The sequence below is a fragment of the Acipenser ruthenus genome, chromosome 13 (genome assembly GCF_902713425.1).
Source record: "Acipenser ruthenus chromosome 13, fAciRut3.2 maternal haplotype, whole genome shotgun sequence".
NCBI classification, from domain to species: Eukaryota; Metazoa; Chordata; class Actinopteri; order Acipenseriformes; family Acipenseridae; genus Acipenser; species Acipenser ruthenus.
The window spans coordinates 38,968,626-38,994,052 of NC_081201.1; the positions used below are offsets into that span (position 1 = coordinate 38,968,626).

General features: G+C 37.9%; 1 protein-coding gene and 1 pseudogene across 1 annotated transcript; both read left to right on the forward strand.

The window, feature by feature from the left end:
• Positions 1-293: 293 nt before the first annotated feature.
• On the forward strand, positions 294-14,536 carry LOC117417892 (NHL repeat-containing protein 2-like; annotated as a pseudogene).
• Positions 14,537-22,319: 7,783 nt separating this feature from the next.
• Positions 22,320-24,606, forward strand: LOC117418120 (beta-1 adrenergic receptor). The gene has a single exon (XM_034030733.3). The coding sequence runs from the start codon at positions 22,489-22,491 to the stop codon at positions 23,695-23,697; it is 1,209 nt and encodes a 402-aa protein (XP_033886624.2). The 5' UTR covers positions 22,320-22,488; the 3' UTR covers positions 23,698-24,606.
• The last annotated feature ends 821 nt before the right edge of the window (positions 24,607-25,427 follow it).

Here is a 25,427-nt window from a genome sequence, read left to right on the forward strand (position 1 = left end):
TTAAGCCTGAACATCACAGCGTAGTTGTAAAGATATCGTCACTCAAAATCTAATAAATCTAGAATAGCAATTAGGTTTAAAGCTGTTTGACAGGCTCAATTTGAATATATTAGTTTCCAAAACTTAAAAGCTTATGAGCCATGTTAACTGATTTTTAAATACATTTAAATGTACACTTTATAATTAAACATAAAAAGATAGTTATTTTTTTCTTATAGAAACATTTGTTCTAGTCTAAAGCAAAAGCTTTTAAATCTGCCTGATGATAAATGAAAAGAATGTATTAACTCTAAGCTGTGGGGAACATGCTCTTCTCTCTGGATGGAGAGGGGAACAAAGAGAAGTTATTTTTATTTTCTGCAGCTGCCTTAAAGTTCTACAAAGGGAAAGGCGAAGTGAAAAATAACAGCATAGGAATCAAGCTGTACAGGGACTCTCTCCCTCCGCCCATACTGTCATTTCCCAGTAAAGTAACAACTGACAGCTCTGGAAATAGACTGGTCATCGCAGACACTGGGCATCACAGGATTCTGGTTGTCAGGAAAAATGGACAACTGCTTCACTCTACTGGAGGTAAGACTGCACTCATTATCTGTTCTTAAATTTTGAGAGAAATTCAAAAAGTTATCTTGCAGTTCGTATTTACTTTTCAAGCGCATCGATAAAAGAAAGCAAAGAATATTATGGAAGACTTTACATGGAGTCTCTAACTTCAGTAGATTCATTTTCAACTCTTGCTGTTTTTCGACTGATGGCATTGCAGTATGGGGTAGGCAGATCTAGTCAGGAGTTATTACAGTATTTGATGTTAGGCTTCCACATTTCCTCATTGTAGAAATATTCTCAAATTAGAGAGCTGCTTGATTAGGTGGCAGAGGCCCAGAGAATGGATGACTTGTGCCATTAAAAGCTGGATTTGTCAGTGCCCTATAGAGTCTAATGGGAGAGGTTAAATTGGTTGGTTAAATCAGCAGTCCATTTTTGACATGTAAGACCATTTCAGTTCTGCATTTATTTTGGAGAATGCATTGAAATTAAAACCAGCTGAGTTAAGGCTCTGTATTCAGTAGATTTATGTAAAAGAAACAGGCAGTTCCCCCTTTTAAGCACTGCTTTTAACCTTCAGGTGGGAATTGAGTGCACTTTTCCTTTACACACTTACCTTTCTTTACAGCTGTGGTCAGTTCTTGTGTGGCAAGAGCAAGCATAATATGGCGTAATAATAACCGAGCTTGCCAGGTTTAAAACCAGACCTGCAAAGACGTGAAGTTTATACATGCTGAGAATACTTGGACCAAAAAGTCCAGTAATTCCTCTATTTAGTGTATTGAAATAGTCCCTGCATGCATACTGTATGTTATGTTTCCCTGGTTATGAGCTGACCCGATTTTATGTTAAAAACATAATAGTAATGACATTGTTTTTGTCTCACAGGTGTTCTAACAATTTCCTTTTATATCTAAAGGACCTAAAAGTGGATGGAAAGATGGAAGCTTTGCTGAGTCAGCTTTCTACTCCCCTCAAGGAGTTGCAATGAAGAACGACACCATCTATGTTGCTGATACAGAGAACCACCTGATACGAAAGGTACAGTGCAGTCTTCTCTGTGAAACTGCAGGCACAGGCACAGGCACACACAAGCTGGGTTTGCATGTTTCTTTTTGTTGTGTGTTTTTTTTTTTTTTTTTTTTTAACACTCCTAAGTGAAGACTGAGTCACTTAGTTAATCTGCATTGTAGGTAGATTTTATATTTTATTATGATATGATTTTGAACCCTAAGACGTGTATAGTTTAGTTTATTTTTTTGTTGTTGTTGTAAATAATACACTTCTTGATGAAAACAGTTGAAGAATGCTTACAGCTGTGTTGGATACACAGATCAATCTGTTGGAGGAAAAGGTCAGCACTATAGCTGGCATTGGAAGCCAAGGCACAGACAAAGAAGGTGGAGATACGGGGCTGAAGCAGCAAATCAGCTCTCCATGGGACCTCGCTCTGGGCACTGCAGGTATTGTTCTGTCCTGGATCATGGAACTTGGACTCCTTGCATATCGCTTTGATCCACTCCAGGTAGCCACGCCTAAATGCTTCTGAATAATATATAACCTTACAGTGAAGACCTGGACAGGGTTAAACTGCTATGCAGTGGAAGTCTGGTATATTCGTGTTAATGGCATGTAATCACGTATTCTACCTCATAAACCAGATTACATTCAGTACATGTTATATGTATAAAAAAAAAAAAAACACTTCTGCATGGAGTGTAATTATAACCACTTGAGAGGAATGACCATACTTTATCTCACAATGATGGATATCTTTGGTTATGGGATATACTGTATAGCACTATCTTTCAGTGGAGGTGCCCGTACATTTACATGCACTGAGTTTATTCCTGCTTTGCAGAATAAAACTTAAGAGCCCATGCAGCAATAACATGTTTTATGACTATTCTTGCAAAGCTGAAGTTTGCAAAGTAGATTCCAGACATGAACACAAGAGTGTGTTGATAGAGATTTAAATGTAATGTTTAAAAGGAATTGGGACACATCTGGCCTCAATATGTGCTTGCACAATGGGGTTACTGTGTTCTTTTTTTTACCCTTATCTTCCCTTTCAAGTGTTACAATATGGAGAGGGAGATGTTCAATTTCAAATTCACATGGTACGGTGGCTGCTATATATAGGAAGAATGCTGTAATCTGCTACACTTTCTTTTGTGAACTAGAAACAGATTTATTTACACAACACCATATCTCCTTTGGTTTTCCAAAGTCAATCAGATTACAAGTTAGCAACCTTCAGGCACTGAGGGAGGTCTTACAGGTATGCAGTGTTGAAAGAGTTAAACAGGTTCACATTTCAACATCCCAAAAAGCAGATAGCATTCACAGGGTTGTTTTATTTTATTATTTATTTATTTATGTTTTGGTTGAATGAGCTAAAATTGTGAATAAGGAGAAATAAGGAGTTATCAGCTACTGATAACTGCATCTTAAAATACCCCATCTGCCCCCCCCCCCCCCACCCCCCATCCCAATACACACACACACACACACACTCACATACACACAGTTCAGGCTCAGTCAGGGTCAAGGTCATTATGGAAACTACACAGAGCCAAGAACTCATGACTACTAGCTTTTACAACGTGGTTTTGTTTCTGACTAACAGAGTAATTGTATGTTGATTATTTTAAGCAGTACATTTTGTTTTTGACACTTGAAATTTTTGCAGGGTTTTTACTTTTCCCTCAAGCTGAACTTTTGTTTTATTATTACTGCGCTTGAGTCCACTCTTTTGCGGAACAACAGATCTCGCACAAAATGAGCAATGTAGGTCATGCATTGTGGACAGCAGCTGTGTTCAACATCTTCTATATTGTATTTATTTTCCCTGTTTAATCTTTTCAATGTATAATTTCTAAAGAATACATACGTTGAAAACTAAAATTAAACATAGATTAAGCAGTGCTTTGGAAAATGAGAATAAACCCTTCCTTAAAGTTTTGTGAATAGGGCACATTGTTCTAATAGTTGAATTGCACTTACAGATGTTATGCAGAACAAGTTGATGACAGATTCATATCTGCAGGCATGCATTACAGATCACTTTTATTTGTACATTACCATAGGGTGTCATGATGACCGGTGAAAACTAATTTATCATCGTGAGCTTCTATCTACTTTCCTAAAATATCTGATGTAAATGTATTGAACCTATCAAAAGTCTTAATAGAAGTGTTTATTTTATATTATTTTTTGTCTACTTACACTAGACATGTTTTAATTGAATGTATGGCTTCAGGCAGAATTTCATTGCAGCTGAATCTCTTCAGTATGACAAAACCCTTTTTATGCAAGACAATTATTAATAAAGCTTAACTTGCAGTTTAAAAACCAAATATGTTAGGAAGGGCTGTGTTCCGGGGAGATAAGAACATAGTCAATCTAGTGGCAGAAACATAGTCTTAAGGGCTGCTCCGAAAACCATCAATTGTTAAAACCTGGAGGAAGGGAAATATGTTTATCTTGATTATGCAACTCCTAATCAATTAATAAATCCAGTACAAGGTTTAGAGCAGTACTGCATGAGATGCTGAAACCAGCTAAGTAAAAAAAAAAGTTTCCAGTTTCCAAATATCTTTTAACCTTTTTTTCTGCTGCTTTTGGATGGTCAGATTCCAAATTTATATATATATATATATATTTAAATCACTGAACAAATGTGCCATTTTGAAGACCCTAAAATATATGTTAAATAACATACCAAGTTATTTAATCCACTCCTTAGATTTTGGGGATCTAATGATGCATGGGTTTCTACTTTTTAACCCTCATAAGGACACATCGGAAAACTGACTTTCCTGGTAACCTGGGTCCAACCAGACCCCAGCAATAAAACAACATACAACTAACAACTGGAGTAAATGAATGAAAGTGTGTATATGAACACTTTATGTTGCTTTTCCTTTACTTCTAGCCATCGTTTGGTAGAACTTGTTGTTTATGCTGTGCGAAATGGATAACACGCCCATTGTGCACAGCTGTCTCCTAGCAAGTGAAGGCACCACTGCATTCTGGACGCTGTAGTTTATTCTAGGAACATGTCAGGGGCACGTGACATGGAAAGCCCCAAGCCTCCTTTTTCATTTGGTATATTGACTGTGTTCCTAGCTCTTTCCATTTGAGTTACAGGCACTTAGACCCACCTACCGATTTCCTGCGCGTCACAGCACTGGAGCTCTGAATGAGGGGGTGGTAGAAAGGATGCATACAGGCATGCCTGACATCAATGGAAAGCGCAAAGCCTGCGCTTTTAAATGGCATTGAAACCGGAACGATATCTGTTGAAGCAACCGAGTAATAGGCAGCGAACGAAACATAGGAGCTGACTCATGTCACATGACTCAAGCTTTAGTTTTGGTTTGCTGTAGTTTTGCTTAGGAACATCTGTTCAGGACATATGGTACATCATTGGAAGACTCTAATTCTGTACTTTCAAACAAGCCTATTCACGCGAGAAGGTCAGGCCCACAGATACACTACACCTAAAACAATTTGGGAAATTCAACCAGGTTACCTGGACTAGAATTACCATTTGCATAGTGTAACAGGATGGGTGCCTGATAACTACCTAAAAGGAAACAAAAATCAAGTCACTAGATCCACATAATAAGGATACTAAAGCACCATGGGGTCTGAATGGACCCCAGGTTACCTTATGAGGGTTAATCAACACGGAGTTGCTTATTTTTCTTGGCATTGAACAAAACATAAATATGTTTTTCCTGCCATAAACAGACTGGCATAGAAGAGGATTGTTCCTCTGCATTTCTTTCATTTGGGTTGTGTTTTTGAATTGCAGGCATTCTGTTGTGATTTAGGCTGAACAATCTTTACTGAATATGGTTATGGACCAGCATCTGTTGCAATCTAATCTGAAGTTTAAATGTGCACATGTGAATTCTGAGCTTCTGCTATTTCTCAGATCAGCTGAGATATTAATACTAATACTAATTGGACTAGGTTGCAAAGGAGTTGTTTTTTTCTTTCTTTCTTTGAACCACGGTTGTTTGATAGTTGCAGTGATTGTGTTTAAGAGCAATCATGCAGATCTCATCAAGCTTGGTTTGTTTACCATTAGGGCAAGTCTATTTTTTTCAGTTGTATTAAACATTGTTTCTCTACAGCTTGTACAGTGTGCAGCACATTTGATATGATAAAATAATTTTAAAAACATTTACCACTTTGAGTCACACAGAAAAAAATATCTAACTTGCAAAATTCCAAAATATTATCAGCTATCTCCTTGCCGGTGGAGCCTACAGTATGCAGTTCTGACTGCATGTTTTATTAAGATAGAACTACAGGGGGCAACCATTGGTACAAACAATCAACTGGAAACTAAATCTGGTAGTAACTACCAGCACACCTGCAGTTATATTCAGATTAAAAAGGTTAAAGTATCATTTTTAAAGATGAGATGCCAATACAAATATCAGGGGTCAAGTGTTAATAGCTTCAGAGGATAAACATTTTGACTTCAAATTGTTCTCAGTGAGAACTGATGTTTATAAAGTACATTATTTTACTAGTATTATACAGTAACTTTTTCTAAATGAACAGATGAGCCTTTAGTAAGTGAGAGAAATCCATGAACGTATACAGGCAGTTTACAATTCCTATGAAAACTGACACAGAACCTTCATTAAATGAAAATACTCATGGGGCTGTGTTTCTTGCACAGTAGAAAAAAAATGATCATTATGGGTTTTCTCTTTCTGGAAAAAATATTAAAGTGAAGTGAATGAAGCCCTCTAATATATTTGTTAAATTGAAGCCTCTGTGAATTTGGTCCAATATATCCATCCCTTCCTAAAGCATTTACCACTATAAAAAGTAAACTCCATTTTTAATAAAAAAAAGATAACAAAATGTTGGTGTCAAAGAGATTCAAATGAATAATTTTGGGAGGTTAATTTCAGAGCGCCTACATGGGCCTATGTGGTTTAATGCTAGCTCTGTAACATGGCAAGTGTTTGAGACATGGTGAAAAAACGGTGCCTCTTAACACTAGCAACACCAGGTTAATCGTCCCATGTGTTTCACATTAGGTAAACACCCATGGCTACATTTCATGTTCATGTTCTATAAATCTGTGTTTGAATTTTCTCTGAATAGTGGGTGTTTGCAGGTAACTCTCTCTTTAAAAACATAGAGAACCGATAAGCAGAATGTTTCATTTGTTTAAAGACGCCAATTCTATTTTTTTTATTATGCATCCTATTTGATTTGTGCTCCCTAGCATAAATTAAAAAAGAAAAGAAAAATGTTCACTACATTTCATGGAATGAGCAACAAAGATCGTTTGGGTGTTTCAGTGGGGAAATAAAAAAACAGCTATTTGCCTCAAGTTTTAATGTATTTATTTTACCACCAAAGAAAATCTGTTTTAAATCTCAAAACTAGTTTCCTCTCAAGAGTGAGCGGATGCAATTAAATTAACCATGCCTTGCAAAGAAACAACAACAACATTTGTGTTTTTTGTTTGAATTCTTTACAGATCTGTAGGTGAAATACTGCATTCCAGTGGAGTTGCGTGTTCCGTGTGAATAGGGGAGTGATTTTAGAGAACACACAGTGGAGTTGCGTGTTCCGTGTGAATAGGGGAGTGATTTTAGAGAACACACAGTGGAGTTGCGTGTTCCGTGTGAATAGGGGAGTGATTTTAGAGAACACACAGAAAGCTACTTTAAATATTGTGCTGCCTCTATTTTAAACCAGACTCAGGCTGGGGTGGGAGCAGGTTAACTATCTTTTTTTATTTTTTTTTGTCCCCGTAAATGAAAAATATGACCTTCCTTTAACTTTGTATATTCGAAGCAAAGACATGACTTGTTTGTTTTTCCAAAATAAATGATCTTTTGAACACTTTACTTTCCCTTGTTGTTTCTGAAAGGCTAGTATGCAAGCAATTCACATTTTGAACCTAGGACAGCCTATTTGTATATGTAATACATGGGGCGTTTGTTATATTAAAACGATGACAGCATATGAATAATATTGATTTTCTGTTTTTTTTTTATTTTATGGATTAATACCGAAGGAAGAAGGCTTCACTATAAAGCATAAGAGGAACAAAAAAGATGTTTATTACAATACAGGTTTAAACAAAAAAGTGAACATCTTGAGAGTCCTTAGCATCTGGTTTTAGAAAGTATTAAATCTAAATTGCTAGTGTGCAATACACACAGCCTCATGGTGCCCTGGCCCTTTCTGACATGCTGTTAATATATTAAATTGCAGGCAGTAATGAGGACAGTGTTCTGTGGATTGCAATGGCTGGTACAGATCTGGGCTCTGTTCCTTGAGGATGGAAGCCTTCCAAAAGGAAGGTGAAAAGAGAAGCTCTTGCAAATACGATTAAAATACGATTAAAATATGTGTCATACAGTTAACCTGATCTTCAGTGTAACATGCTTTTGAAAAGTCTTGCATTGACTTAGTTTATATATAAACTGTTTTATACAAGTAATAGTAACAACAGATATATAATGTATAATCTGTTCGATTGACTTGCTTTCCAGTGTGGTAAAGAAAGGGACCTGCATTCGGTTTGCAGGCAGCGGGAATGAAGAAAATCGAAACAATTCCTACCCTCATAAAGCAGGCTTTGCTCAGCCCTCCGGCCCGTCTGTAGCCCAAGAAGAGCCCTGGAGCTGTGTCTTCATAGCGGACGCTGAGAGCAGCACTGTGCGGACAATGTCTCTGAAGCAGGGAGCAGTGAAGCATCTTGTAGGGGGAGAGAGAGATCCGCTGGTAATATGAACACAATTCTGTTAATACTGAGAATGAATGGGATTTGACAATCATTAGACTTGCTGAAATGTTCTATCACTGCATTTCTTTCAGTACTACTGGACAATGCGAAGGTTGCTCTTGGTTCATCTACTCATTTTTTTGAGAACAAAGCATCCCCAGAGGCGTAAAGCAAGGGGAATGGACTCTCTAATGCAATGGTTTGTAAACCAAAAGAAAGTGTACAGATTATGAAGACAGTATCTCAGCGGTTTGTATGATTCCTAGGAAAAAGCCTTTTGTCTTAAGCCTGGCACTGCATTTTCCTTTGTCAGACTAATGGCAAAGCTCTTGCAGTCATCAAGATTTAATTGTAATTGCACAGCATTCATTAAACTAATTATTTATTTATATACAGTACTGTGCAAAAGTTTTAGGCAGGTGTGAAAAAATGCTGTAAAGTAAGAATGCTTTCAAAAATAGACATGTTAATAGATTATATTTATCAATTAACTAAATGCAAAGTGATTGAACAGAAGAAAAATCTAAATCAAATCCATATTTGATGGGTCTCTCCCAGGCAGAAATTTCAAGGCAGACAGGGGTTTCCAGATGTGCTGTCCAAGCTCTTTTGAAGAAGCACAAAGAAACGGGCAACGTTGAGGACCGTAGACGCAGTGGTCGGCCAAGGAAACTTACTGCAGCAGATGAAAGACACATCATGCTTACTTCCCTTCGCAATCGGAAGATGTCCAGCAGTGCCATCAGCTCAGAATTGGCAGAAAACAGTGAGACCCTGGTACACCCATCTACTGTCCGCAAAAGTCTGGTCAGAAGTGGCCTTCATGGAAGACTTGCGGCCAAAAAGCCATACCTCCGACGTGGAAACAAGGCCAAGCGACTCAACTATGCACGAAAACACAGGAACTGGGGTGCAGAAAAATGGCAGCAGGTGCTCTGGACTGATGAGTCAAAATTTGAAATATTTGGCTGTAGCAGAAGGCAGTAGAGCGGTACACGAATGAGTGTCTGCAGGCAAAAGTGAAGCATGGTGGAGGCTTCTTGCAAGTTTGGGGCTGCATTTCTGCAAATGGAGTTGGGGATTTGGTCAAAATTAATGGTCTCCTCAATGCTGAGAAGTACAGGCAGATACTTATCCATCATGCAATACCATCAGGGAGGCATCTGATTGGCCCCAAATTTATTCTGCAGCATACAGCGAAAGTCATTAAGAACTATCTTCAGCGTAAAGAAGAACAGTCCTGGAAGTGATGGTATGGCCCCCACAGAGCCCTGATCTCAACATCATTGAGTCTGTCTGGGATTACATGAAGAGAGAGAAGCAACTGAGGCTGCCTAAATCCACAGAAGAACTGTGGTTAGTTCTCCAAGATGTTTGTGCCAACCTACCTGCCGAGTTCCTTCAAAAACTGTGTGCAAGTGTACCTAGAAGAATTGATGCTGTTTTGAAGGCAAAGGGTGGTCACACCAAATATTGATTTGATGTAGATTTTTCTTCTGTTCACTCACTTTGCATTTTGTTAATTGATAAATATAAACTATTAACATGTCTATTTTTGAAAGCATTCTTACTTTACAGCATTTTTTCACACCTGCCTAAAACTTTTGCACAGTACTGTGTATATATATATATATATATATATATATATATATATATATATATTGTTTTTTTAAGTATGTTATTGCAGTAGGCACTACAAAATGTCACGTCTGGGAAAGAAAAGAAAAAAAAAATCACAGAAATACAATATCTCAATTTAAATAAATAAGGCATTTAAGTGACTGTAATTAAAATTTGCATTGGGGATTAGACTATAAATAGACACACCCAGACACATGTTTTCTTGTAATTAAGCATCCCATTGTGGAATGTGTTTTATATATCCACTGTAATGCGTACTTATTTGCTTATAATCACTTCTTATTTCTTCATATACCTGTTTTACTTCATGCTTACAAACCATTCTATCAGCGATGCCATTCCCCTCATCCACGGGGATGCATTGTTTTTGTTCACAAACTACCCATTCCTAATTTGTTCTGAATGTTTTTAAAAGATAACAGTTCTATAAAAAACTTTTAGCTTTTACCAGAGGTGGCTGGTAACCAGCTTTCCATGATTAAAATTGCTGTGCAGGGTCATAGTTTGAGTGCCTTGTTCTATCATGATGTGCATGTGTTGTTACACAACGATATGATCCAACAATATTCATTTAATCCAAGTTTACGAATGCTATATCTTGCATCTAATCAGCTGCAATGCCAAATTGTGCAGCTATTCAATGATTGGCTCTGTGCAATTACATTTTTGTAGACAACATCAACTAAAAGGCTGCTATTATAACTTAGTCACTTCCTCATTCTACCACTTTTAAATGACTTTCCCACAGAATATCTGTGCTTCAAAGGAATGTATAAAGCAGATTTGTAGGTAGTAGGACTGAACTCATTCTTATTGAATAATCAAATTATAAAAGTAATGATTAAATAGAAAAGCTACATAGATATGTTCATTGCTCTGCAATAGTGACTACATGGTGGTATTAATAAGGCGAAGCAATACAACATTTATGTCATTGAGTAGGATTTTAGTATGATGGTTTCTCTTCCAAAATCTTCACTGAGAATATGTGGACTGCTGTGCCAAGGTAATTCATTATTATCAGAGCCGTAAACTGGCAGAATCCCTAAAGAACTTCGCCTCAAGCATTTTAAACAGTTCATTAAACAATAAAAAAAGGTCCGATTTAGACACCAATATTTTTTTTCCTCTCTTTTTCAGAATTTGTTTGCATTTGGCGATGTGCATGGAGCAGGGATAAATGCAAAGCTACAGCACCCATTGGGTGTAGCTTGGAACAAGCAGAAAGGTTTGCTTTATGTAGCAGACTCCTACAACCACAAGGTGAGAAATAAATCTGTCTGTGCGGTAGTAAACCTTTCTAAATCGTATATAAATATTTCCGAATCATTTTATAAACTGTATGCATTAGATACACCTTGCAAGTGGTGCATTTAAATGTATTATATACCACTCTTGCAGTAAGTATATACGGTACCTAGCTTTTAAATAAAATCAATATACATAACTGCTTTCTAAAAGCACTGCATTTGTGCAGAGCAAAGTACAGTTGCTGTTCCTGCTCTCTGTATAAAAAATGACGACCCATGTAAATGTATTGGTGATCTGCTTTGCTAATGTGTGTTACTCTTCTGTTTTCCTTCATAGATTAAAGTTGTAGAACCTAAAACAAAACAGTGCCACGATAGCAGGCACTGGAGAAGCCAGCAGTGCACTGGGGCCTGACTTCACTCGGGCTGCCTTCAATGAGCCGGGTGGGCTTGCTGTTGGAGAGAATGGGAGGGTGCTGTACGTAGCAGACAGCAACAACCATCACATTAAAGTTCTGGATTTAGAGACCCAAACAGTGTGAGAAGAAGAAAAAAATAACAACAAAGGTCTTTAAAGAAAGTGCTGTCATTTCAGTTTGAAGCAACGATCACAAAAATAGCGACACTTAGTTTAACCAGGGTCAACAATGATGGCAGCGAATGACCTCAATTAGTTACATTTTGTCTTTTTGGATTTATTTTGTTTATTTTTTGTTTGTTTTGCAGCTTCCTGTTACCATTGAAGATGCATTCGTTGAATTAGACAGTTCATTTCCAGCTCAAAGAAAGCTGCCTAAGTCCTCTCCCCAGGTTCCGATGTCTCCTTTTAACAGTGTCCTCAGGGCAGATTCTTCAGCTTGAGCTTGCCATGACACTCCCAGGAGGGACACAACTGACGGAAGGGGCACCAAGTTACTGGGCTCTCGCAGCAGAAGGTACAGTAACCAAGCCTTCGTCATCACTCTCTCTGTGAAGCCCACTGCTCTTCATTCAATAGTAAAAGCCTGCGCTTGTATACTCATTGCTGTGTGCCAGCGGGTTTTCTTTATTATCTACTCTAATAAAGAATGTCAAAGTGTGCCAGTTAGAAAATATTGAAGCAGAGAGAATTTACTGTACTGCAACCCAAAATAAGCAAATATCTTTAGCAAATAGCAATAATAACCAGTTGTTTGATTGACAAGTAACCCTAAATGAAAGGAAACCTTTTCTTTCTTACAGAATTTGTTTACAACCAGATTGTATTTTAAAAATTTTTTCCCCCCCCCAAAACTGCTTTCTTAAAAAAACAAACAGTAATTATTTTATTTACACAGTGGCAGGTGTATACTGATCTTTAACTCTATATTAATCTAGTGGAGGGTGATTTATTTAATCCACCTATTAAAATTACTACCTACAATAAAAATACGGTGATGTGACAGCAGGTTTATACATTTTATACAGGGTGCTATCAAGAACGGACGCTTTCTGTAGATTATCAAAATAGACCCCTGCATTTTTAAAGACAATGATAGTTTCTCCTCTATTTCCAAAGTCATCTTTAATACATTTGTGTGTTCATCTGTCTGTCTGGAAAGGGAATTCCCCTGGTAGTAGCATTTATGGTTTCTAGCTTTACCAGCTACATCACATTATCAGAGACAGAGTGCTTGCTGTACAGCTTTCTTTAGCCACTGGGGAATACACACATTTGGTTGAAAGAGTAAAATTTGGGGCAGTAATAAACAGCACAGCATGGGTGCGCTTGTAAAATGTGGAATGTCAGTCTAGCACTTGCACAAAAGTACCTGGAGGACATCAGTCTCTGTCTTTTATGACCGACACTTTTTAATATTCAAATTCAATTCTTTTCAATTCCACTGTAGTAATTCTACCCTAAATATCACTGTAGCTAAAACTATTATACACCTTGTGTTTAGCAGCAGAGAATAATAATAATAATAATAATAATAATAATAATAATAATAATAATAATAAGAAGCCACTTTTTAAATGCATTCTTTTCTCTCTGTGTTCCTTCAGGCAGTGAATGGTTTCTTCAAGGACAGTGTGTGTATGGTGACATTGTGGACATTTCGAGGCCACTAGTAATATCTGTAACTGTCCCAGGAAGGACACAAACACCAAATGCTGTGCTTTCTGTCGATGTGTGCCTCTATTTCTGCAGCGAGGATGACAGTGCTTGCATGATGAAGGCGATCTCCTTCACGCAGCCTATGCAAATAGCTAAAACTAACCAAGTTAGCTCTGCCAAGGTGCTGTTCATTACATTTAATACTGTTTCTGCTCTGGACAGGGTCTGAGGTGCTTTATACCATTTTTAACCAAGGTCATGATGGTCCACACAGCTGGTGCTTAACAGTGCAGACCACTCAAAGCCATTAGCCTTAATTATGGGGCTGTGTTTTTCATTACAGTTTTCACTGCTGCTGTTTATCATTTGTCATCCCTTTCTGGTTTCATTAAAACCACTGTCATTTTCATGCTCATCATGGTGAGGGAGAGAATGTTCAAAACACGCTGGCTTTAGAATTTCAGTGTGTTGTTTATTTCTTTATTTAAAAGCAGCAGCAGAACCAAAACACAGACGAGAGATCGGGACACTACGGGCCAAGTTCACAAAGTTAAACTCCTGAATTAAATGAGATATATTTCATAATAAAATGTAAGTTTGATAGGCAATTAACTTTAATAGTGTTGTTAAAGAAGCCAAACACGGTTTTATTAATATGACCATAAAGACGCTGGAAATAAATACCCTTTGAATAGCTGTAAAAGCTTTGTGAAAGCCCCTGTAGCTCTGCACTCATGCATAAGAGTGTGTCGTCTAAAGGGGATGCAGAGTAGATGAGCTGCAGTGTTTTCACTCTTCTTGTTTTTGTAAAACATAATTATGTATAAAGTTACATAAGTGAATGATTACATTATTCATATTTAAAAGTTATTGGATACTAAAAGCTATATATATAATTATTATTTTTATTATTATTTTTTTTTAAGTTTCATGACCCTGTCCAGATAATTGTGGTTTTAGAGACCAGTTGTGGGTGGTTTTTGGAATTGTTTATTAAATGTACTCAAGATGATGATGATGTAAAAGGCTAATAGACTTGCTATTGCATGCATTGAAGCTGCACATTAAATGTGTGAAATTTGACCATGATGTTAAGAATGAGCACAAAGCTGTTTCTGAAAGCCAGGGTGCTTAGTCGCACTGTTAGTCCTACACGTGCAGATTTCTCTTATTTTTTAAAGTATTTATGCAATTAATAAAGCATTATTATTGTAAGCCATGTCAGAAATAATTTTTTTTTTTTTTTTTTAAAAACATGAACATTATAGTTGTGAAAAATCAAGAACCGCAGTTGAAAGACTACAGGCTGTATTTTCAAAGTGTTTACTCCAGTCTTTAAAGAGGTAAAACACTGATAATTTTACAAATCTGAAACCCAACAAGTAAGTTCTGTATTTCAAGTCCTCTTAAGCACTCTCAATGTGTTTTGTTTTTCATTTTGTAACATTAACATGACCCCCACCCCCTTAAAAAAATGAATTAAAGAATGTAGGAAACAATTTGAAAATATGGCCCAACATGCAGTGAAATGACCTGAATTATCACATGTCATAATGATTGTGATTGACATTGGGCATTCTGTTTACATGCTGTGGGGGAACACATAGCTCTAACACTGTATAGCATGGACATAAATCATCTGGCTTACAATGTACGCAATACCAACTAGCATCGCAATTACTGTATTCATGTAGTGTAATTAAGCAGATGGGAAGGTTATGTATTAAAGATTTGGATCAATTGCATTTGACACATGCTTAAACAAACTGTAACAATCTCAAAAAAAAATGTTCTGTTTTTGTTGGAGGGAAGTTCTTAGGAAAGGTTTGTGGTATTAGTGTGAAATGTCCAGGAGGGAAAGTTAAATTAACATGGTATATTTAACATGGTCAATATTCTTTTTGGACCAAAAAGAAACATTATTGGCATGCTTTGTTATGTTTTAAGCTTTTAAATGAATGTAAAATTGCTAGAGACGCCGGGAAAGCATTTCTACCAAATGCAATGCATCGGGGATTAGGCCAACTTGTTTTCTTGTCACATACAGAACATTTGGCAGATTTAAAACTACCAATTAAATTACAGGTTGCATATTTCCATTTAATGACTTCTCTTAATTTAGACTTTACTCCCATTTTAATTATACATACAAACAGAATTAGGTTGTTACAAAATGATTTAGTTCTGTGGAGCTTTTGCAGAATTTCACTGTGATTTAAGTTTTATATAAAAGGAGATAATAAAACAACTTAAGACTTAAAGAAAATAGAAATCCATTCCTGCAATCACATAAATGATAAATCAATTTCACTTGTAATGTCTTTCAATATTTGATATGGTAATAAAGAAATGACATGCACCCAATAAAGGGAAATTACTTTTTTTTTCTTTTTCTTACAAGGCTACCACTCGTGAAGTCTTCTAGTTTAAATTGAAAAGTGGAAGCTTATTGCATAATTTTCAAGGATGATCCAAAAGGTGTTAAGTTCAACGAAAATGTTTAACCCACCCCCACCCCACCCCACCCCACCCCATTCCATTCTAACACTATGGACAACCTATCTTGTACACTAGTTCATTTTTACAGTGTTTTTTTTATTATTATTCCTAAACCACTTTCTTCAAAAATCATCATCATCATCATCAAAATGATAGAAAAAAAGGAAAAAGCATTCAGCTGCCTCAAAGCATACAATTCTAATTCAAAGTCAATGTTCCTGTAAATTATTCTCTAAAGGCAGATTTGTCAGTTTCATTATCATTGTAGGCTGTGTTTCACCATAAAAGCAATGGAATTAAGTGTTACATATGGTACATGTCAAATGACAATAGGGTAACTATTTTCTTTGAACTGTGTATCATGTAACTTTTATTATAACCACTGTGGTAAACTTCAGACTGTTGATCAGTATGAAAAAAACACCATTGCGATCCCCTTAAATGTGTTTTATAATTTCTTGGCTGCAACAGAGGTTGAACTAAGCGGTCTTTTTAAACCTGCTGCTGCAGGTCCTGACAGCGACCTAGGACATTGTTGTAAAAAGGTATTTTTGGCTGTGTCAGACCAGCTGACAATATTGAGGGAACTTAAAATGATCTCCGTCAACAACTGTCTGCTTTCTGATCGAAGCAAGACGAGCTGAGGACGTATCGGTGTGGTGTTCTTTTCAGGTATGCTATAAAAAGTGGTACATTATGCTGTTTTCGGTCTTTTAAATATTTTTTAATATAATGTATCATATTTTCCAGTCTTTTTATCATATACAATACATTGGGTCTTGTACATTTTTCTTACTTGTGCAACTTAGCGGTGAACTTCTCATTGTGTCTTGTTGTGAATTGTTTTTTTCTTTTTAGAGAAACTGTTTCCAGTTTAAGTTTGCAAAAGCATGATGTATAATTAATGGTAAATGTACCTATGTTTGACAATAGGAAAACACCCATCCAATCGCAATTGACTGCACATGTACCAAAATCTGACCGTGTACCCACTTTCAATGTGACAATTTATCGCTTTCTGATGTTACACAAATCAAGTTTTGGTATGCGTACCACATTCTGACAGTGTATCATTTTCTAACACTACACTGGTAATAAACAAATAAGTAACAGTAAGACTGATCAAACAAAACATGTCCTTTTCAAAGAAAAACGTAATCTGTATTCAATCATAGCCCATATTCTCTATGAAGAAACAACCTGGTGTCCCTCAGGTAGTGGCTGTTTTAGAATTGCAGCTGTTGCATTGCTACGTTGTCAGGCACACACAGGCTGTATTTTCTTGTAGCACGTTTATGGGTATTTTATTTCACAATAAGCATGCCCTCTAATCTGATGACAGAGAGCTCAGTGCTGTGGTTCAGTTTAGGTATAAAACGCCCCATGCTTACGGATGTAGAAATGTATCTTGAATTAGACTGATGTAGTCTCCAAAATCCCTGGAGCAAACGAGGACAAGCAGATTGCTTTGAGGAGATAGTTTGGTCATCATGTTACAGGTTCTTTCATTATATTTCATGTACACAGTTTAATACCATTCTGTATTCCTCTGGATTCAACTCCCAGGGGTACCATCAGGAAGGAAAATATGCTTGCATTGATGCCCAAGTCAAAATACCACTGAGTCAATGAAATGAGATAATCCCGATAATCGCCTTGAAAGACATCCTAGAGTTCCTTTAGTGAGAAAAAAAAGAGAAAAAAAAGGCAACTTGGCAGATTAGAATGTGTCTACATTAACTAGATTGGTTTGCTTCCAGAAGCTTTATAAATTACAAACCAATAGAGATTGTTGTAGTTTACAGTGCAATAGGACCCTAGTATCAATGGGTACACTTATTTTTTTTAATAGAAGCTGTTAATATTCCAGATGTGACAAGATCAACTGCAGAGAAAACAAGCTACCTATTCATTCACACATTTGAACTCAAACAGCTTGGAAAGGTTTTAAAATAGGTGAGAAATCTGGATTGGCATGCAGAGAAAAACGAAATCCTTCTGAACCGCTTCCGTCTGTGCTCTGTTCATCTAAGTGATGGTGTTTATACACAGAGGAAATGTCTTCAGATTAAATCATACTGTCGTAGTGAGATGAAGTTGTGGTCTTATTGTATCTGTGTTTCCAGTGGCCTCTCCTCTGGGATCTGTTTATATCCAGTAGTTTGGTTAGAATAAACACTGTGTTCTTTTTTTTCTTTTTTAAATATACAAACCGTCTTTCAAATACAAGAGGAGATTTAACAATATAAAAGGAGAAGAAACACTAAATCATTAAACGTTATTGCCAAACAAAATGATCCAATCCTGTTTCTAATGCCATGGGCATTTTATCAGGATTGGGCATGGTTTGTGTACTATGATAGGTCCACCACACAGAATATGGATAAGGGTTAAAAAAGAAAGAAAAGATAAACTATAAAACTTAACAATAACCCTGAAGCACAATAATGCTGAATAAGAGGGTGAATGCAGTGCAGTTTGTTCTGTTCACCTCAAACCGTTACCACCCCAGAGCCAGCATGGCTCAATCAAGGGCGCTGTAACTAGGGGTGATGGGGGTGCAGCAGCCCCCCCTGGCTTTGCATGGATTCCATCATATATGGGGGTTACAGTTTTTTTCAATGGCTTTCAGCACCCCCACTTTAAAAATTGTTTCAGTGCCACTGGCCTCAATAAAAGTATTGTATGTGTGACAGTCTGGCTATTTTGCCCTGGCTTTTTCAACCACGAAAAGGAACTGGCTTAAAATAAACTGAAGCCTTTTTTGGGCATTATTTTGACAAAACAGCAAAGTGTGGGTGGAAGCCGTGGCAGCAAACCAGTCTTGATGCGATTGATCCCCGTGTGAGAGCACACAGAGGTAGCTGGGCAGCGATACAGAAGCAAGAGAAACACAAAACTGAAACAAAAAAGAGTGTTTAAAGAGATGGATGAGAGAGACATGCGTCATTAACAGGTTAGCTACACAAACAGAGTAAACAGACAGAAGACTCATTAATATGGGACTCTACAAACAACGTGGTTTCAATCAAAACTGCATCCTGAGGATGGAACAAGTTGATAAAGCTGAAGCAGTGTGAGACCCATCACCCTTGGGAAAGGCTGCAGCTTGTATTTGTCTGTGGGAGAGTATTTTACTAGGCTTTTATTTGAGCTACAACAAGCAGGATACAAAAACCAGAACAAACAAACTGCCAGGTTCCTACGACTATCTAGAGGTTATGAAGATGTTTATCTTCTGGAGCATGATAAACAGTATGTTAGTTTCTCTTTAAAACCCAAATAAGTGCATCAAAGGTGTAATATTGAGATATAGAGAGAGATTTGTAGAAACAGTTTCACGGTTTTATTAAGTTTAGAAACATTTGATTGGTTCAACAATAGGTGCCTTGTTATTAAAAAATCATCTCCGTTCTGGAGATTTTAGGGCACAAAATGTGTGTATCGAGGACAGATAAGATCAATACGACAATATATTTAAATTTAAAACAGTTAGGATTTGGTAACAGCTAGCTGACAAATACGCTGTAATTTTATAAGACAACTCTCTCTTCTGTAAGCGCTTTTAATCGGATTCAGGTTATTTCTCACGTTCTTCAGCTACAAATGCAAAGTACAGGAAACTGTCCCATGCCATTATCAAATAAAAAGCCATTAATATTACACTGGGATCCACAAAAAAACAAGCAAACCAATGATTTCGTGTGAGTACTGTAGTAATAACAAAAGCATGAACACCTTCCAGAGTAAGTTCCACAGAGGAAGCATCCTCACAGCCCACAGAAAAACTCAATGAGGAGGAACTGAATGAAAGAATCTGCTAAGTGTTATGTGAAGGTCACAGGCAATCAGAGGGATGAGTCAAACCTTCTCTTCACTGATGGAGGTGCATGCTCTGATCAACACTCGCTACAGGAGAGCCATGTGTGCTCAGAGCGGTTTCCTTTATAACAGGGAAGTGGCACCATGTTTTTCAGGATCAATAATAAAGCTGCTCTTTTCAACACCCTTTGCAAACGTTTCTAAAGAATAGCACGGATGAGAAAATAAATGAGTATTGCGTCATTGGTCACAGAATGTCTGTCTGACGCAAGTGTTTGTGATACTGCTATCTCCTTCAGCCACTGTGTATAATTGCACCATGTTACATTTCTTATCTATGGATCTATTTTACAATGCAAGGTTTTGGGAGGCCATCATTATAGAATAATAGAGTAATTTATATGGGAGACACTAGACAGACACAGATAAATAATGAGATCTTCACAAAACTCTTTAATTTGGTCTTAAATATGGTTTGCAATAGAAAGTATTAAACCCAATACCGCTATGCTGTTTACCTTCACCCATAACCTTCCCTATTTAATTATTCATGCATGTCAAGTCTCAAGGTTTACGCGTGAAACTCACGGTTTTTCACAATTTTGAGAGTCTCATGCGTCAATTTTAGTCAAAGTGACGGGGAGCGACACACACTGATTTCGTATTTCTGCAAAATGACGCTTCTTTATTTCAATAATGTTGACCAACAATAATAATAATCACATTCCCACGCTAACTGAAGATTTTATTAAAAGTATATTAAACTAATTTGCACAGTATTTACAAAGAAATACCGGCATGTGTAGATGTTTTTTTTTTGTTGTTGGTTTTTTTAAAAAAAAAATTACAGTTATATTAGATCGCATATAAACATTAACTGTTAAATGTCATTTTTTTAGTGTGTGGTATACCAAGACTATTTCTTTGTTTTATTCATTTTATTTCATCTCCACAAAATGAGAAAAAGCGGACTGTATTTTCTTTTCATGACTAGCTACAGTTATGTGATTTTTTGTACTCATGCTGTATTGGTGTCGTTTGCTTCGCTCCCGGTGTGCACAGCCCTTATGTCTAGGTCAGTGTACTAGCTGTCAGCCATGTGCAAAAAGCTTAATCTGTCAGCAGCCCCCCCCCCCCCCCACCCCCCCCCACCCCCCCCCACCCCCCACCTCACCAGGTCCAGGATTGGAGACCCCGGCTCTAGGGTGTCATCTCTGAGATTGCTATGGCTAGGGTTGCCACCTGTCCCTGTTCTCCCCGGATCGTCCAGGTTTTGAGGAAGGTGTCCAAGGAATTCAATATGCCTTCCCAGGAGGACACTAATGCCAGTACCATAAATTGACCACAAGTTAGATATACCAGGACACAATATTACTACAATACAGGCACAATGTTAACTGGATGTCAGTACTATAGCAGTGGTAGTACTGTTTCCTGTTGGATGGATATCTATTGGTTAAAAGTTTAGAGAGTTTAAACTTTTAACAGCCCCTCTTCCGTTCAGAGGTTCTGCTATTTGTACCTCAGATGCGGCAGCCCTAATTATGGCTCTGAGGTTTTAAAAAGAAGATTGACTCGCTGTGATTCTTACATAGAGTTTCGGTGGATGGTTTCTTCTGGTGGTTTTTAAGAGTGCTATTATGTTCATATTATTTTCTGAAAGTACAACACTTGAGAGAGGCAGATGACGAGCTAGCTATTACCTGTGTGGCTCTGTCAGAGCAGTTTGCTTACTCACCCCAGCGTCAGTCCTGGCAGCTTTCCTTGCTTCAGCGGCCGTGTTACTTTAGCATTTAAATAATAATTACCAGCTCCGCGGTGACTCCAAATGTTCCTGACAGTATGCACCTCTGCACATGCCTGCGTCACTGTTTCCAGTCCTTTGTTTGAATCCTAATGACTGAGGCGCGTGTAAGGTAAGGGACTAATTGGTATTTTAAAACAAGCAACGCCGTTTTTATGACAGGTGTTTCATGACACAGAGAGTCCTGCATTGAGTTATGTTTATTTATGTTGTTTTAATTACAGCACAAGGTGTTCACGAGCAACCAAGAGATACAAGTGCTCACAACTTTTCCATATATATTATTTAGGTTTTTAGTAATAAACAAAAGTCACTTTTACAAAACTCTACCTGAACGCGATACAGTCGCCTACTTATTAAAAACACGAGCACTTACGTCCAATAGCCAAATATGATTATCTTAATCGTTTCGTCCAAACATTTCTATAACGCGCCTTCCTGAAATGTAGTCCTGTTTTGAATAAAGCGTAAAAACACAAAACGTTTTTCACGTTACATTTAATTCTGAAATACATTATGGGATTGGGAATGTACCAGTGGCAGTGGAACAATTTTTAAAATGGGGATGCTAAAAGCCATTAAACAAAACTGTAACCCTGATGGAAGCCATGCAAAGCCTGGAGGAGCTGCCGCACCCCCAGCACCTCAAGTTCCAGCGCCCCTCTAATCTACCCGTACCTAAATGTACGTAAACGATACATTTGCTATTTTATCGGTTTTGCAAGTGCGCACAATACTATATGTGTGTTTCATTTGCATTACATTAAAATACAAATCATGACTCATTTCAATAATGTTTTTACTAAAGAATCCACTTGTACTTTCTACCCTCATGTGCCGTGTCTGTCACACGGAGCTCAGGAGCGATGGAATGACCTCAATTGGTTCCAGAGCTCAGTGATGTCATCCGGATGAATGAAGGCTTTGGCTGCTTTGCCTGAGTGAAAACAGAAGCAAGTTGCAGAACGCGGAGATCCGAGCAGCGCACATATCTGAGGAACGGAAAAGGCGGCACAAAGCGCATTCATGAGCTCAGATTCGGTGCACCGTTACCCAACGAGTGCCAGTCACCATGGGAGAGGGGTTATCTTCTTTAGATTGCAATAACACATCGAATCATGAACATTTCAACCGCGTCCACGGGGCAGCCGACCCCGGGCAGCCTGCCTCAGAGCAGTGGATGGTTGGCATGGGGATGCTTATGGCTGTGATAGTGGTGCTCATAGTCATTGGAAATGTATTGGTGATCGTTGCAATAGCCAGGAACCAGAAGTTGCAGACCTTGACCAATTTATTTATTGTGTCTTTGGCCTGTGCTGACTTAATAATGGGCTTGCTGGTGGTGCCGTTTGGTGCCGCTTTGGTGATCCGAGGCACTTGGCTTTTCGGCTCGTTCTTCTGCGAATTGTGGATTTCGGTGGACGTCCTGTGTGTGACTGCCAGCATCGAAACCTTGTGTGTGATTGCAATTGACAGGTTCATCGCCATAACATCTCCATTCCGTTACCAAAGCGTGCTCACTAAAGCCAGAGCAAAGGGGATCGTATGTGTAGTTTGGGCTATATCGGCTCTCGTCTCCTTTCTGCCCATTCTGATGCAGTGGTGGAGGGATGACAAGCCAGACGCTATCGACTGCTACAAAGACCCGAACTGCTGTGACTTTGTCACCAACCAGGCTTATGCCATAGCCTCGTCTATAATTTCCTTCTACATTCCTTTGGTGGTGATGATCTTTGTCTACGCCAGGGTTTTTAGAGAAGCTAAAAAACAAATGAAGAAGATCGATAAATGTGAAGGAAGGTTTCACAACAATCCCATTATCCCCAACGGAAGACCTAGCAGGAGGAGACCGTCAAAACTCTCGGCAATAAAGGAACAGAAAGCGCTCAAGACGCTTGGTATCATCATGGGCACTTTCACTTTGTGCTGGCTGCCCTTCTTCTTGGTCAACGTTGTGAAGGTATTCTGTACAGAAGTCGTGGACAGTCAGCTCTTCGTGTTTTTTAACTGGTTGGGGTATGCCAATTCTGCTTTTAACCCTATAATATACTGCAGAAGCCCCGACTTCAGGAAAGCCTTTAAAGGGTTGTTGTGCTGCCCGAGGCAGGCAGACAGAAGGTTACATGTCAGTTCAGGGGATCTATCGCTCTATTCCGGGGGCTTTAGGAATTCCCTGGACCCCAGCCTCATTGGGACGTGGTATGATTGCAATGGACAGGATAGCAGTGAGTGCAGTCTGGAACGAAATGAGAAAATTCGACATTCCGAGTCGGAATTATAGTTACTAGAAGCGCAGTACCCAAGCAACAGATGAAGATTCGCTTCAGTTCACACTCAGTTGCTCTGCAAAGCCGCTCTGCACAGCACCCGTCTGTTTGTTGGGGGTATTTTTTGTAATGCAAAAAAAAAACAAAAAAAAACTTTACTGTGGCCCGTAAGTAGTATTATCGCGTGCAACAAAGAAGCATTTATTACCCATTAACAAAATTGTTTTTGTGAAATTGATTTTCAAGGTAATCATTATGTGTTGTGTTGGACAGACAATATCGACCAGGCAGTGTCTCGCATGTTTTAAACAGACTCTTAATGACATATATTATTCTGTGCTTAGGAGAAGTGGAAACTGAACTGTAGCCTACAGCAGAAAGCCGTAATGGGTCAATATTAATTGTGCTTTAAAAATCGGTGCATCTGTAGACGCAGCAAATACAGCGTACGCTGACTCTGCACATGGGGTAAACTCTGAAGCTCTCTTCGTTACAAGTAGTGTTTTTTCAAAGCTAGTATCAGTGAGATTTCTACCTCAGATTGTACACATTGTACAGAAGAGTCTTTTGTTTATATTAAACAATTTAATACACGGGCCTAAACCATTAAACAAGGTATTTAAATGTGGGAAATGAGCGCCAGTACTTTATGAATTCAATATGAAGTAATAATTCGAGTCACAGCACACAATACAGTGAAACATATTCCACTAAAGACATTTTTTTTAATGCTTTACGTTTTGTAGTTTGTTGGTTCAAACAATATTTCCACGTGCATTATTTAACACAAAAACAAGTACAGTACTGTAATTTATAAACAATGACGTGTTTTGTTCTCTGTGGGGTTTTACGTGCAGCTGGTACAGTAATTTGTCATTTGTATGTCGTTTCACAAAGTATTTACACAATTGTATAATGGTCGTGTATTTGGTCGATGTGCAATAAATTGTTGCAGCACAATGCAATATCACGTGTATTTATTTACTATAATTTCTGAGCTCCAATATATAACAAACATTTGAATTTTTGAATGTCATTGATTTTAAACCAGATTTTTTTTTAAGATAAAATAAACAAATAAATACATTATATTACCTACTGAAGAGCTGCTGGAGTATATCAAATTGTAGTTATAGAGGATTTGATTCCAAACATAGTACCAAACCGATCTCTAAAGGAAATGCAGTGCTACAGTGTTCACAGCTCCATATGGATTCTAATTACTGCAAAGAATTGCAGAGTTCAGGGGAGGTGCTCCATGTTGCTTCAGAGACGGTTTCAATTGGAGATGAAATGTGAGGCTATGGTAAAATTGCACGTTTCCGATGTATGTACTGCGGATCAGTGGCGGTGTTCTGACAATCTGAGCTACCCGCTCAGGATGAGCTACCCGGTAGCTCAGATTGTCAGACTAGTCTGAGAAACTGTGCTACCCCTCAGAATGAGCTACCCTGATTGAAAAAGTATAGCAGAAGTTAATTCAAAATAAATATGCTTTTTTTAAAGGATTTTTAATACTCTAAATCAGGTGATGCTTTTGCGATGCGTCTGCGAGTTAAAGACCGTGGATGAGAGGGGTGTACTATCTCATGGGGGGCACTTTTTCGTGCTACACTGGTTTTGGATAGCACATGCATGCTTTCCTATCTATAGTTAATAGCAATATTGACCGTATTTGATACCTGTACACAGTTATAAGCTAATATATTCTAATTTACCGAAAATGGTAGCTCGGATTTATGGG